A 15580-nucleotide genomic window follows, 5' to 3' on the forward strand; every position below is an offset into this window, starting at 1 on the left:
TGCCCTGTAGGTGGTGGGTCCACTGGGCGGTGGCCCCGTGTTACTTTTTCGGGCTTTGCCCGACCGAGCCCCACGGGACCCCAAGACTCGGCCACCAAACGCTCCTGTACGAGCTCCCCCCCAGGTCTGGCTCCAGGGGAAGGCCCCGGTTTCCCTATCCCGGACGAGGTAGCGGCTTTGCCTTTTATTGTTCTCATCAAGGTCTTCTGAATCGCTCTTAGTCTGGTCTCTCACCCAGGACCAGTTTGCCTTGGGAGACCCTACCAGGGGCTTATGCCCCGGACAACATAGCTCCCAGGATCACCGAGACACTCAAACCCCTCCACCACGATAAGGTGGTGATTCGACGGGGGGTTAGGGAGAACAAAGAAGCTTAATAATGAGAGTGAGCAGCCCGACATCTCCCAGCAGTGACCTCAGCTCACCCCTAATTTGTGCAGCTTTTTGCTCTTTGAGAGACTCTGGTTACCATCGTCCTTCCTCTGCTCTATGTCCCTTGCAAGGCTTCCTTCACCTCTTTGTCAATAATCATCAGCAAGGAGAGGACAGGTTTTGCACAGTAATGCTTTTTATCTCTGTGGTTGGAATCAGCCATGTCTAATGACCTATTTCTGTGTTTCCTTGTCGTGCAACAAGTGCTCTTATTTCCGAGTACTCTTCACTTTAAAAAAAAATGTTAGCAGCATGATCTCAGTATTCATGTGCAGCAAAACAGTTTGAACCAAAACCCATATTTATGTTGTGTCTTATAATACAACATAAAATGGACAAATCCAGATCCAGCAAGAATAAATGAACTTAATTCCAAACAGTTTCATCTAATAATTAGTTAATTAACAGGCACAAAACCAAGAACACAATTAGATTGAGAATATTTAGGATTATACATGACAGAATCATTTATTACAGCATCAGCATCTGTTCATCTATTTATTGGTGTACGTAACCATGACCATTGCTGGTTTTATTTGATGAGGAACAAGTTTAACTGTCTTTAACTCACTGGGAGCCTTCTCTGTATTCTTGGTCCAACGTTGAAGGTGTCTGCAGAGTGAGCTTTAAATCAATAAATAGTTTTCAGACAACTTGATGTTTCACAGTGAGGCTTTTCCCATGAGAAACTGCTTCTCGTGGTGCCTAAATTCCAGCAGTAGAATTATACACAAAAAACCCATCAACTTGTTTTTAGTTGCAGCCTTTGGAACAGTATGACCAGATTCAAGTTCTACACAATGTGTAATCTCAGAATCTTAAGTGGACCGTTTTCTATGACACACGTTTGAACATTTTGGATGGCAGCATGTCTTTTGGGACTAGGGCATTACCTTTAACATGACAACATGTCCACCCAAAAAGGTCACTTCTTGTGTGGCTGCTGTCATTCACTAAGATTTGCTTTGTAACCCTTTTCAGCCAAATGCTGCAACAGACCACAGTGTCAGTTCCACATATTCATTGAAACATACGCACATAAGAGTGAACTCCCACCCAGTGATTTTAAGTCCCCAAGTTTTTGTTTTCCTATAAAGCTTCAGCAAAAATGTCAGCTGAACAAGTTTGACTCTTTTAGAGGCCTGACAAGCATTTGTTTGACAATTTTGGTGATGAATTGCTGAATTTATTAAGACTGGTTTCCGAACATGTGGCTACATTCAATCTCACTGCAAGGAGAGATTCAAAGCAGGTTTATTGGAATTTAAGTTTTTTTCTTATTTTTAAAATGTAAATTGATTTTGGCATGGTCTGTGGGAAGATTTAGGTTCCATTACAACTAGTTTAGCATCTTTACTCCAACAAACATGATTTTTTTTCTAGGGAGTGTCAATAACAAACACAGAAAAGGATTAAAAAAAATGTGTTGATACATTTAACACTTGTGAAATTTGTGGTAAATTTGTGAGGTTACCTCATGTGTATGCATATATATTATTATACACACTATTGTGCTTCCAGGTATAACTCAACAGGGAAACTGCAGTTAAATTTTGGATTTGTGACAGTGTCAGAAAATGTTTAATGCGATGAATAAAAAATGCAAGCCAACAAGCATTAAACATTTGGAGCTGAGGTCTTCCCAGTAAAACACGTGTTTGATCTCCACCTTCAGCTTGCAGCAACATGCAGAGCAGATGCTTTTCTCTCCACAATATTTAACGTCAATACGTCATTAAGGCAGCAGCTCCCTCTACTGGTCTCTGGGCTTTAATGGTTCCATTTTTGGAAATGTGAGTGAAAAGACTTGGAACAAACTTTACTGTGATACAAGAAATTATGAAATAAACTGAAATATTACACACATAAAAATGTGCCCATTTATATTTACACTTTGACTGCAGTTGCATCAAATAAAATCCTTGAGCAGAGACAGTGCTCACTCAGGGGGGCAGAACCGACCAGCAAAGAGGATGCTCATAGTGCTGTTATGTCTGATGAAGAACAGGAAGGGGTGATCTGCAGTGAAACGTGGATAAAGACACTAAATTCACAGAGAAATGATTGAAGAAGCAGCAGCCTCAGTTCCTGCCTCATTCACCTCCACAAAAGCCTTGTGGGTGACTTTTGACAGCACCAACTCTTTGGTCTCAGACATTCTTGTCACAGAAAGAAAACAAAGACAAACATTTTAGGATCAAATAGTCACAACTGACTTGAAACAGTGAACCAGCAGATTTTCATCTCCCTGCTCTAGCTCTGGAATTAAAGACATTTACAATCCTCAAACTGGCATCAGTTTCCAGTTTTGATAAACAGACGTCCCACAGAGCATCACAACCTTCAAGGGGCATCATTATTGTCATTATAAAATCACACCTACACATGTGGACAAAATTGTTGCTACTCTTCGGTTAATGAACAAAAACCCCACAATGGTCACAGAAATAATTTGAATCTGAAAAAGGTAATAATAAACAAAAATTCTATGAAAATTAAGTAATGAAAATCAGACATTGCTTTTGGTTCAACAGAATTATTTTAAAAAGTAAACTTATGAAACAGGCCTGGATAGAAATGATGGTACCCTTAACTTAATATTTTATTGCACAACGTTTTGATGCAATCACTGCAATCAAACGATTTCTGTAACTGTCAGTGAGACTTCTGCATCTCTCTGCAGGTATTTTGGTATCTTTATATACAGTCTCTGCCTTGACTCTTTGTTTCGAGCCATGCTTTTATTCTGAAGGAGGTGTACGAAGTTCTGAATACCTGTTCAATGAAGAAGCCTGGAATTAATTACTTAACAACTTGTATTTGGACAAATTGTGTAATTATCAGGTAAATTAATAATGTAATCATCTGTAACGGCCTTTCTCAAACAGCACAACTTGAAAGCTTGGAAAGAGGCAATACACACGGACAACTCTGGAGGCAGATATATGGTTATATTTATTTTATACAATAACATTAAATGAAATTGTTTGTCTGTTTATGTAGCCCTGCGACAGACTGGCGACCTGTCCAGGGTGTCCCCTGCCTTCGCCCGAGTCAGCTGGGATAGACTCCAACACCCCCCACGACCCTAGTGAGGATAAAGCGGTGTATAGAGAATGGATGGATGGACATTAAATGAAAATAAAATTTCAATACAAAAACATACAAGGGTAGGTAATTAGCTCTGTGACTCCCTGGCATACAGAAATACAAATGTTTATAACGTTAAACACATAAAACGTTCTAAAACAAACAGTTTCTGCAGACACTATTGGGCCGATGGACACAATCTGGACGTGATCTGAACGTCCAGCAGATGTCTGATGTTTAGTGGGATGTGTCTGTAACACTACTTTGTGTAACTTCCACTGTGAGCTTAGAACAATAGTTCATCATAGTAATTAAATTAAACCCAGGAGTCAAAGCAAAACTGCAGGACAAAAGTTATCTACCTCTGGCACCAACACTAACTCAGAAACAATTACAAGACCTCAAAATAAAACAGCAGTGACTGGCGCTCTGTTGGGAATCATTATTTAGTTTCTCAAAACAAAAATTTGCAATTTCAAGGGGTGTTAACTTTGGACATTGCTTTTTTTTTTTTTTTTTTTAAAAAGTTAAAACTCATCGTTGACATTTTAATGCAACATCTTATCATTTTCGTCATTTATTAATTTTTTTTTTACCAAGCTGAATATTAGCTGTACAGGATAAATGTTTGGTAACTGCATTTATTTTTACAATGTCTTAAGAATCAATGGTGAAATTTATTTCATAAATCATTTCAGTGTTTGGTCATTTTAATATTAAACCTGCTTTGCTTCAAGCCACAAAACCAAAACCAAAACCAAAACCCTGTAAATCGCAGGAACAGTCACCATTTCTTGGGAACTGACTTCATCGAGGAGGGAGGAAATGAGTAACATCGTGGTTCTGGCCACTCGGATTCCGTCCAATGAAAGAGGAGAATGACGAAGCTGATCTGATCAGATTTTCTGGGTGTGTCGACATATAAATAATTAAACCAAACACAAGTTTTCCTGTCGCAGAAAGACTTCCAATCGCTCAAGGACCACAAGGAGCTCTCCTGTCAGTGAGTAAACGGTGTGTCTCCTTCGGTTTGTGTGTGTTAGTATAGATGATAATCAGTGGTGTAGTCGAGTTTTTTCTAGTGGGTATACTCCAGCCTCATAAACCAAAGCCAGGTCTAGTTCTTATATATGTGTTGTTGTTTTCTCCCACACACAGCAGCTCCTTTCTTTCAACCAAACCACCAGTTAGCTAGTTATAGACGTGATAGCGTCAGCAGCTCCTCTTCCTGCCATCAGGTAGAGCTGATGTTTCCTCTTCATCAGGCTCCTTTTTCAGACGTTAACGTTTGCTCCAGCTGTAGTGATCCTTAAAGCGACAGTATTCACAGGACAAGCAGCAGGCTTATTAAAACACTGAAATAGGATCATTTGGGTTTGCTTTCTTTTTGTTATTTTTTCTCCACCGACTGGTGTTGGATCCAGGTTGTTGACTCATGCCCCTCTTCTTCTAAGCCAGAGGTATTCGATTAAAATTCAAAGAGGTCCAGTCAGAGAAAATGGATAAAAGCAAAGGTCCAGAAGATCTTCATGTTTAACTTGAGTTAGTGTTGTTCTCTGACAAAATAATTTCCTCTGTGATGAATAAAATATATCTTATTGTTAAAGTATTTGTTTTATAACGCTCTTACTCACTGTATTCAGAGAGGCTTTTATTTTGAAGTCACACTATACAGGAAATGATGTAGGTTCACTGACGAAAACTTGTTCCTGGCGCGTCGAGCCAATGTTGTTGTTCACAGTCTTGCCACGGAGTTACTTTGCTCTCCAAAAATAAATATGTCCAGAGAAGAGACTAAAGAGCACCTGCGAGAGTCCTGGTTATTCTGCGCCCCTCAACAGGTTATGGGCCCAGGCACCCAGCAAGGTACCCACACTCGGCAAGGTATCCAGACACCACGGCACCGAGTCAGACAGGCAAAGTTGAACCGACGGACCGAGGCTGCTGCAGAAGGTGTGCAAGGGCGGATTTGAGCCGAATAAAATAACCAGACGCAGAGGTAAAGCAAACGTGAAGCATTACACGGAGCTTGGCATGGACTTTGAGCAAGTTATGTGACAGCATATTTGAAGAAAGAAGCGCGATGTATTACGCAGGCTACTAAGCTAATCAAGCAAAGCTAAAATGAAGTTTGGGCGCCAGAGAAAATAAAAATGGCGGCTCGTGCTGCAGGAACTCTGTCCCCGCAACTGTTCTTTGATGGATCAGAGGAGAAGTATGACCTTTGGGAAACAAGGTTTTTGGGACATTTACACATATTAAACCTGAAAGAGACTATTTTGAATGCACCAGCTGGTGAAGAACAAATAGTAGCAGACAGGAAAAAGCACCCAGATTGCTATGCTGAGCTAATAAGGCTAATCGATGATAAGAGCTTGTCATTGATCAGACATGAGGCTCAATACGACGGCAGAAAGGCATTGAAAATATTGAGAGAGCATTACTCAGGGAAAAGTAAACCTCATATCATAAACCTGTACATGTCTCTGACAAAGCTTAGAAAAGCAAACAATGAGTCAACTACGGACTACATCATAAGAGCAGAAAACGTGATTATAACTCTTCGTGATGCCGGTGAAACGCTCAGTGATGGTTTGATCATAGCCATGCTTCTTGGTGGTCTACCAGATGCCTACAAACCACTAGCAGTACATGTAACACAAAATGAGGATAATGTTACATTTGCTGACTTTAAAAGAAGATTGAGAATTTATGAAGAATCTGAGAAAATGAGCACACGTGAGACCACTGATAATGTGATGAAAACTGATGCAAAGCAGGAGAGAGGTGTTCACAGAAAGTACACCAGCAACCCTGGAAAAAATGATGATACTAACATTACATGTTTTAAATGCGGATTAAAAGGACATAGAGCAAGAAAATGTCTCCGAAAAGTGTGGTGCAACAACTGTAAGAGCAACACACATCATGAATCCCTGTGCAAGAAGAAAGATAAACAGGACAATGCAAGGAAAGTCACAGATGAAGATGCAAATGACTTCCTTTTCAAAGCCGCACAAACAAAAGGAAATGGTCCAACCCCCAAAGTGAAAATGAAGGGCATTATGGTTGATGCTGGAGCGACATCCCACATCGTAAATGACGTAAAGATGTTTACGAGCTTTGATGACACTTTCCAACCAGAGACTCATTCAGTGGAGCTTGCTGATGGGACGCGTTGCAGTGGAATGGCACAAGGCAGAGGAACAGTGATGATACGCCTACTGGACAGCGACGGACGTGAACAGAGAGCACAACTGAGGGAGGCTTTGTACATGCCATCTTATCCCCACGACATCTTTTCAGTGTCAAGAGCTACTGGTGGAGGAGCAACAGTAACCTTCAAGCGAGGAGACAGTCACATAGTCACCAAAGATGGTAAAAGATTCGACATTCATGAATATGAAAAGCTGTATTACCTACCTACTGTTGATAATGCTGACCAGTGTAAAGTGTACCATGATGTACAAACCTGGCATGAGATTCTTGGGCATTGTAATTTTGATGAAGTGATCAAACTACAAAGTGTGGTAAAAGGTATGAACTTTAAGGGAAATGCAGTGAAGCCAGATGAAATGTGTGAAATTTGTACACAAGGAAAGTTTACTCAAACGAGGAATAGGGAACCAGACGTAAAAGCAAAGAAACCATTAGAGCTTATTCATACTGATCTAGCAGGCCCAATGAAAACTACAAGTATAGAAGGATACAAGTATGCCCAGTCATTTACTGATGATTATTCAGGGGCTATACTAGTATATTTTCTTAAGTCAAAAAGCGATGCAGTTCTCGCTACAGAAAAGTTTTTAGCTGATGTAGCACCCTATGGGGAAGTAAAATGTGTACGTTCAGACAACGGCACTGAGTTCACAAGTAAAGATTTTCAGATGTTGTTAACAAAGAATAAAATCAGACATGAAACATCTGCACCTTATTCGCCACACCAAAATGGCACCGCAGAGCGAGGTTGGCGAACACTTTATGATATGGCAAGATGTTTACTGTTAGAGAGCAAGTTACCAGACTCAATGTGGAACTATGCTATTCAAACAGCTGCACATATTAGGAACAGATGTTACAACAGGCGAACAAAGAAAACAGCATATGAGTCACTGACAGGAAAACTACCAAATGTATCCCAAATGCAAAAGTTTGGATCAACATGTTTTAGCTACAAACATGAAAAAGGTAAACTAGACTCTAGATGCGAACAAGGCATTTTTGTAGGCTACGATAAAAACAGCCCAGCCTTTCTGGTTTACTATCCTAAAATAGAGAAGGTCCAAAAGCATAGGTTGATGAAATTCACAGCTAAAGCAAGTAAAGAAAAAGAGACACAAACGGCAGAGTCATTTGAAGGATTTGACAATACAATCAGAGACAGTGAGTTTCGTGATACAAAAGACAAAGATGAGAGAGCTCAAGCCGAAAACTTTGCAGAAAACAGTTCTCAGACTTTAAATGAACAAGTAGGAGCTGAGTCAGTAGAAGCTAATGCTGAAACTGTAAAGAGGAGAAATCCACCCAGAACAAAACAAAAACCAGTATATTTACAAGATTTTGAGACAGAGGACTCAATAGACAAATTACAAACTTGTGTGGATTTTTGTTACCGAGCAGTGTGTGACATACCAAAGACTTATGATGAAGCAGTGACATCATCCAAGTCAAGACAGTGGAAAAGCGCCATGGACGAGGAGATGCATTCACTGGAGGAGAATGAGACTTTTCAGCTAACCCAATTACCACCAAGTAAACAAGTACTGGGAGGACGATGGGTCTATGCAGTTAAAGTGGACATAGATGGTTCGAACAAGTACAAGGCAAGATTTGTAGCCAAAGGATACAACCAGAAGTCCGGAACAGACTATGATGAGACATTCTCACCCACAGCTGACATGACAAGTGTCAGAGTTGTCATGCAGAAAGCAGTGCAAGAGGATCTGATCCTGCATCAGATGGACGTCAAGACAGCGTATCTTCACGCACCCATTGACTGTGAGATCTACATAGAGCAACCTCAAGGTTATGAGAAGAGGTCAAAAACAGGTGAAAAACTGGTATGTAGATTGAAGAAGTCTTTGTATGGACTCAAGCAGTCAGGGAGAAACTGGAATGCAGTATTACACTCATACTTATGTGAAAATGGTTTTGTGCAAAATAGTGCAGATCATTGTGTGTATACTAAGGAACAACATGGTGAAAAGGTAATCCTCATTGTATGGGTAGATGACCTTATTCTAGCTGCTAATAATGAAAAAGCAATGTTTAATGTAAAGAGAATGCTAACTCAGAGATTCAAAATGAAAGACTTAGAAATACTTAAACATTTCTTAGGAATCGATTTTGAACAAACAAATGGACAGGTCAAAATGTCACAAGAGAGATATGTTAAAAAGATATTAGAAAGGTTTGAAATGCAAAACTGCAAACCGAGAGGAACTCCTTGTGAACCAAAACTTGATTACACAGAAAGTGCAGAAAAGTTGAAACAACCAAGACAGTACAGAGAAGCAGTGGGAAGTTTAATTTACTTGTCCACATGCACTAGACCTGACATTAATTTTATTGTCAGTAAACTATCTCAAAACTTCAGTGAACCTACTATGGAACATTGGAATACAGTAAAGCATGTATTTCGATATCTTAAAGGTACAGCTGAACAAGGACTGTATTTCAAAAAGAACACAGCAGAAAAACTTGGTCTAAAAATTTACTGTGATGCAAGTTGGGCATCAAATGAGATGGACAGACGAAGTACATCAGGATATTGTGCCAGTCTAAGTAATGAAAGTTCACTTATTTCATGGAAAACAAGGAAACAACAGACAGTAGCGCTTTCTACCTGTGAAGCAGAATATATTGCTTTAGCTTCAGCTATGCAGGAGTGTCTTTATTTAGAGCAGCTACTTCAAGGACTTGACAGCTACGAATATACAAAAACCAAAGTGTACGAAGACAATCAAGGTACAATCGCACTAACAAAGAATCCTGTTAACAGACAGAGATGTAAACACATTGATGTGAAGTACCATTTCATCAGAGGTGTTGTGACTACTGGAAGGGTCATTTTGGAATATTGTCCAACTGATAAAATGATTGCTGATGTGTTGACAAAGCCAGCTACTAGACAAAAGTTGAGAGATTTCAGAGAAAAATTGTTTGGCAATTAGAAAATGTTTATGCAACGAGATTGCTATTATGTAATGTGTTACCCAGTGAGCTAACAGCGAGTGGGGGTGTTAAAGTATTTGTTTTATAACGCTCTTACTCACTGTATTCAGAGAGGCTTTTATTTTGAAGTCACACTATACAGGAAATGATGTAGGTTCACTGACGAAAACTTGTTCCTGGCGCGTAGAGCCAATGTTGTTGTTCACAGTCTTGCCACGGAGTTACTTTGCTCTCCAAAAATAAATATGTCCAGAGAAGAGACTAAAGAGCACCTGCGAGAGTCCTGGTTATTCTGCGCCCCTCAACACTTATCTTCCCTTATTTTTCTTATTTTATCTTCATTCTGATTCTGCCATAGATGCTCGCCTGGTTTGAGATCTACTGACTGTACAGGATTCACATCATTGTCATCAAACCATTCAGTGACCCTTCATGCTCTCAGCCGCGTTGCCAGACAGATTTCACTGGGGCACGCGCCCCAGTAAAAATTTCACCAATAAAAAAAATAAAAATCACTTCGGAGTTTTAAATCTACATAGCATAGACGACAGCGCACATACTACTTAGTATGGTAATTCATTGCTACTGTATTCACTCAACTCAAACAATGTGCACATGGCTCATTAAAATGGTAATTTATTCACGTGTAGCGACTTCAGCTGATCAGCTGAGTCGAGAGAGCGAGAGAGAGAGAGAGAGAGAGAGAGGTGACGAGAATCACTGCGTGAGGTCGGTAACGTTTGCCGACAACTTGTTAAATCTATTTTTTTTTTATTTTGGTTTGACTCGAACTGTAACTCCTAGATGGATATCAGAAAGTTATTCGCCCGCAGCAGGGATAAAGCAGCCAGGAATGAGAGAGGTAAGTGAAGTCCTAGCTAGCAAGGCAACATAAGTCTGTCTTAAGTTAATGCTAAGTTAGCTAACGTTATTCACAACGCCTCTCACCCCCTCCACCACACTGAAGGAGCTTTGAGCAGCTCCTTCAGTAGCAGACTGACTAACTATCTAACTAACTAACTACTGCCGCCACCATCAAGGAGGGAGCACTACCACAGGTCATTCATACCTGCTGCTGTCAGACTGTTTAACAGCAGCAGCTCAAGGTCTTTTCCTGTGTATATATCACCTGTAAATAATACTGGAAATTTTCAGATTTTTTGTTGATTTGTGTGAACTCTGCGTGCCCCACTTTTCCCCTAATTTGGGTTTCTTTACTCTTCTAAGCATAACTCTTCTAAGCATATATATATATGCTTAGAAAAAAGAACCCAGAGATTTTGGGGTGCTTTATTTTATTTTATTTTACATTTGTAAATGTTCAATTTGCAGATGTTTACTGAAATAAATATTTCAAAAAGATTCATTGCTCTTCCTATTTGCATTTATCAGTAATGGTTTAGAAGTCGAGAGTAAAGTGCACAAGTAGGCCAAATGCATTACCGCAGTACATTTTAGATGGTTAATCAAAGATCTAGACAACAACATAGTCTGATATTATTGAATAGTTTAAAGAACTATTTAGGTTTTTTATGTGAGTAAGTGCTGAATATGTTATTTTTCTCGCACTCTCATGAATGCTTTGTGCCCCAGGTGTGCCCCAGTACAGTATTAGGTCTGGTTACGCCCCTGCTCCATGGAACTCCCATCAGAGTAGAAGTGTTTCATAAAAGGATAAAGATGATCATTCACAACAACTTTGGATCAATTTGCAGTGATGCTTCCCTTTAAATAAAAAAGTGAACCCAAATCCTGGTGGTAAAATGCTCCCCACAGTTCACCAGAGCCACCAAATCCTTTCAGTGTTGGAATGAATGGATTCCTTTCATTTGTTGCCCATTTCTATATTCACAGAAGATGAAAGAAATTGATCAAACTGTAGATCAAAATGTTTAAATAAAATCTAAGTTTTTAAAACAACTAATGCTCTGTGCTTTCTTTGTTCCAGAAACAATGGCATCTCCAAGCCCCCTAGCTCAGGCCAACACCAAATTCTCTCTGGCTTTGTTCAAGAACCTCGGCGATAATGACAAGACAGCAAACCTCTTCTACTCCCCCTTCAGCATCTCTTCTGCCCTGGCTATGGTGATGCTGGGGGCGAGAGGCAACACAGAAGCGCAGATGTCAGAGGTACAGAGCACCTTCACCTACACAACAACTGTCTTTGGTAGAAGTAACAAATGAACATTGATAGCACTACAGGTGGGTGCACCTTGATCAGTCTGGTTTTGAGGCAGAGTGTGTCTTCTGAGTTTACCTTTACAACTAGAAAAGCACTCGGAGAGCGCATACCTCCGCCATACCGTTTGTCTGTCCGTCTGTGTGTGTGTGTGTGTCTGTCTGTTTGTCTGTTAACAGCATAACTCAAAAAGTCATGTACGGATTTTCACCAAATTCTTACAGGATGTCCGGAAGAGCACAATTAAGAATCGGTTAGATTTTGGAGGTGATCCGAATCACCGTCTGGATCCAGGAATTTTTTGAAGGTCGAAGGACAATTGAGAGATGGCCGCCTGGCCACCTGGCCTTCCGGACATCCTGTAAAAATTTGGTGAAAATCCGTCCATGACTTTTTGAGTTATGCTGTTAACAGACAAACAGACAGACACACACACAGACGGACAGACAAACAAACTCCAGTGATTACATAACCTCCTGGCGGAGGTAATTACTCAACATCACTTGAAGACAAACAACGCTTAACAGTAACGCTCCATGATGGGAAGGCTTTGAATTTGATATGAATGGAAGCTACAGAGGAGTTCTGAAGGTGTGAAGCCTCCATTCTGTATGAATCACCAGTTTTGTCTTCCACTGTCAGCAAAAATGACAAAGATCTGTTCTTTTTAGACTCCTGCAAAGATTCATGAGGGCCAGTTGTGTGTTGTGTTACTATAGGAACATGATGCAAAACATGGAGGTTTAAGGGCAATAAAGATTTATGTACTTTGAAGTAATCAGTACATGTTATCTGTTAGCATTATGTGCAGCAGACATGTCCACTTGTCTGTCTGGCTGGGCTTTGTTGGTGAGTCCTTGTCAAAGTTGAGTCATTCCTATGAAATATGGGTCACCTTTAGAGCATAAGGGCAACTATTGCACTTCAGACGTGCGGGGCAGTTATCTGGAATTTAGGTGTAACTAGACATTGTGCAAAAGAAGAATGTTTCCTTTTTTTCCTTTTTTTCAATCTGTCTGCATCTATTCTCATTGTTTAACTCCACATAAGGGGTGTCAACATTTTATGAGATTGATGCATATTTTAGTCTTGCAGCCAAATATGTTAATATTTAGTGCGTGTGTGTGACCATCACCAGCCCTCCCTGAAAGCTAGGCTGACATTCTTTATTAGAATTATTATAACATACATACATTTACAGGTGATTAGTGTATATTTGAAGGTGATATTTGGATTATTATAATATTTAACTCCAATCATCATCTCTCTGTTTCTTTGTGCTCAAGCTGAGACTGTCCCACAGCTGTATAGAAGTGTAAAAGTTGTTGATTAAACTTTTCTCTGTGTATCAAAGTTCCATATTTAATTTCTTTTTTGCTTTAATAAACCTTAGAAGTCTGAATGTGTATTTTTGAAAGTGTAGTTGTTGGAAATTCTCCACCCTGATGCTGACCGCTTGTATCACTAATGATATATCCTCTAGTGCAGGGGTCTCAAACATGCGGCCCTCGGGCCAAAACCGGCCCTCCAGAGGGTCCAATCCGGCCTGTGGGATGATTTTGTAAAGTACAAAAATTACAGACAAGACATTAACTGCAGATTATATTTTTGTAAAACTGTAAATTTCCAATAATTTCTAGACCTTGACAAATTGTTTTGAACAAAAAGTAAAATACTGGATTGTTCATTGTTCTTTTGTCGTTTTTTCTCTCATTTTTGTAATATTTTGTCTAGTTTAAGTTGTTTTTGTCTTTTTTGTTGTCTCGTGTTTCTGTTGTTTTGTTTCTCGTTGTCGTTATTTTGTCTCGTTTATGTAAAAAATTTCGTTGTTTTTTGTATCTTTTTTAACTTTTGATCATAAATCATTGTTCTTTTGTTTTGTGTCGCATTTTTTTGTTATTTTGTGTTGTTTTTGTATTTTTTGTAAACTGACTTTTACCATTTTAATCATAAAGTAAAATAGTATATCATTCAGTTCCAGATATCTGTGACTAAATGTTGTGTTCCTTTGTAGACACTCTGTGATCTGTTAGTTGTAATGTGTAAATGATAAACTGAGTCATAATGTTGCTGAAATTGAATTTGTTTTTCTGAAAAATTCCAGATTGTTCGTAATGTTTTGTAAAAAGATCATTCTTTAATACCTTGAACATTTTCAGAACATACTTTTTTGCACATCCCTGCTCTAGTTTATTAAAACTCCATGTGAACATGTTAGTGAAGTTGAAAAGTTGATTTTGACTGCAGGGGGTCTTTGAATTAAACAATAAATATGAGGGGGGTTGTACTGTAATGTAATGCCTGTGGAACTCAGCCCACGTATCAGGATGGATGGAAACTTATTGCACACAACTCCAGACAAATGATATCCAACCTAACAGTCAGCACTACCACCTGGACCCCCAGGTTCTCTGTTTCACCAAACCAAAGGAACCACGGCAGGCAGAACCACCAATGCAGATGCAGCAGCAGCAGTGTAACCCGTTCACTCTACCACCTGACCTGCTGAAGATTAAAGAGTCAACAGCATAGGTGAAAGTAAGCCGGAACGGTCCGGAACTATGTTCCGGTAAAAGATCTGGTGGCGGAACGCAGTTCCGGGAAAAGATCCGGTGGCAGTACGCCGCTCTTCCACCGGTATCCATGGGTACGGCGCCCCATGCGCCGCTCGGCTCCCTGCTATCGACCGGAGTTCACTCAGCAGTATGTGAGTGCGCGTGCGTGTCTACTTCTGTAACACAGCGATTGTTATGGCCAGTAGCAGCCAATAGCAAATCGGTGCGCTTGATTTATTGCACTGGGACATTTTCAACAACTCGTCAATAGACGTCAATAAGCGCTGCTTGTGCCGGGAGGGAGCGAGCAATAAATTACGCCTGAAATTCCACACGTTCTTGTGATTGGCTGAAAAACTTTCAACAGGATTTACAACGGTTAGCATCAACGGACATACAGTGTTGCCAATTTAGCGACTTTCTCGCTAAATCTAGCGACTTCCAATGCATTTTTTTTCAAACGCAACTAGCAACAAATCTAGTGACTTCTTCTGCCGTTTTGGAGACTGACAGGAAAACTCTGATCGTTGTGCAGTTACTGTCCTCAACAAGCAGCAGGTGCTGCTGTGAGCTTCTCCCCATTCCAAAGCACAGGCTGTCAGTCCAGTAACCCCACAGCAGTCCCAGTGTCAAAGTCACTACAGATCCCATCCAGACTTACGGATTGGAAAAAAATGAAAATATTTCTTCACTGTCATACTAAAATAAGCCACAGCATTTAACCTCGAGTTCAAAAACATATTTTGGGTGTTTTATACTCACTTTTTGGTCTCTTCCACAACGTTATTCCTCTCTCCTACAACATTGATTACAATTACATGCAAACTGGGAAATATGCAAGTTGAGAGATGACGTCATTTAGGACAGCCGAAAGCAACTTTCCTTACTGAGGAGTTGGCAACACTACGGACATAATGGTAACAGTTCCGGCAAGAATTTAAAACTACTTTCACCCCTGGTCAACAGTAAAGGAATCATTTAGTTCTGGCACGTTTTAGGTGAACAGCTAAACCATCATTGTCACGTTTACGAGCAGGAGAACCCGAACAGAGAACACGCCGCAGAGGCAGGTAAAGAGAGTGATTTATTGAGGGAAGGTGAGGGATTCGTGGAGGGGTGACAAGCCAGAGGGGAACCCGGGGTGGTGTGG

At 40.1% G+C, this 15580-nt stretch overlaps 3 protein-coding genes across 19 annotated transcripts in view; 2 read left to right on the plus strand and 1 right to left on the minus strand.

Annotated features, from left to right (window-relative positions):
* LOC127531399 (protein FAM200A-like) overlaps positions 1–5112 on the plus strand; it is a 48349-nt gene extending 43237 nt beyond the window's left edge. The window contains exon 3 of the mRNA XM_051940671.1: positions 5006–5112. The gene's annotated coding sequence lies outside the window, so the exon portion shown is untranslated. The remainder of the gene's footprint in view (positions 1–5005) is intronic.
* The window catches only part of LOC127531401 (leukocyte elastase inhibitor-like), a 104856-nt gene that overhangs the window by 81740 nt on the left and 7536 nt on the right, over positions 1–15580 (minus strand). The window lies entirely within an intron of this gene.
* Positions 1–15580, plus strand: part of LOC127531400 (leukocyte elastase inhibitor-like) — a 203738-nt gene that overhangs the window by 78266 nt on the left and 109892 nt on the right. For 2 of the 17 annotated variants that reach the window (XM_051940681.1, XM_051940680.1), the window contains exon 1: positions 4315–4536. The exons of 12 other annotated variants lie outside the window; for them this stretch is intronic. Coding sequence is in view for 1 of the 5 variants with exons in the window: in XM_051940704.1 (XP_051796664.1) it covers positions 11650–11826 (177 nt within the window). In the remaining 4 variants the exon portion in view is untranslated. Of the gene's footprint in view, positions 1–4314; positions 4537–11644; positions 11827–15580 lie in introns of those variants that run through there. 3 more of the 17 variants (XM_051940689.1, XM_051940688.1, XM_051940704.1) reach the window with 2 other exon arrangements.

The sequence above is a fragment of the Acanthochromis polyacanthus genome, chromosome 20 (genome assembly GCF_021347895.1).
Source record: "Acanthochromis polyacanthus isolate Apoly-LR-REF ecotype Palm Island chromosome 20, KAUST_Apoly_ChrSc, whole genome shotgun sequence".
Classification (NCBI taxonomy): Eukaryota; Metazoa; Chordata; class Actinopteri; family Pomacentridae; genus Acanthochromis; species Acanthochromis polyacanthus.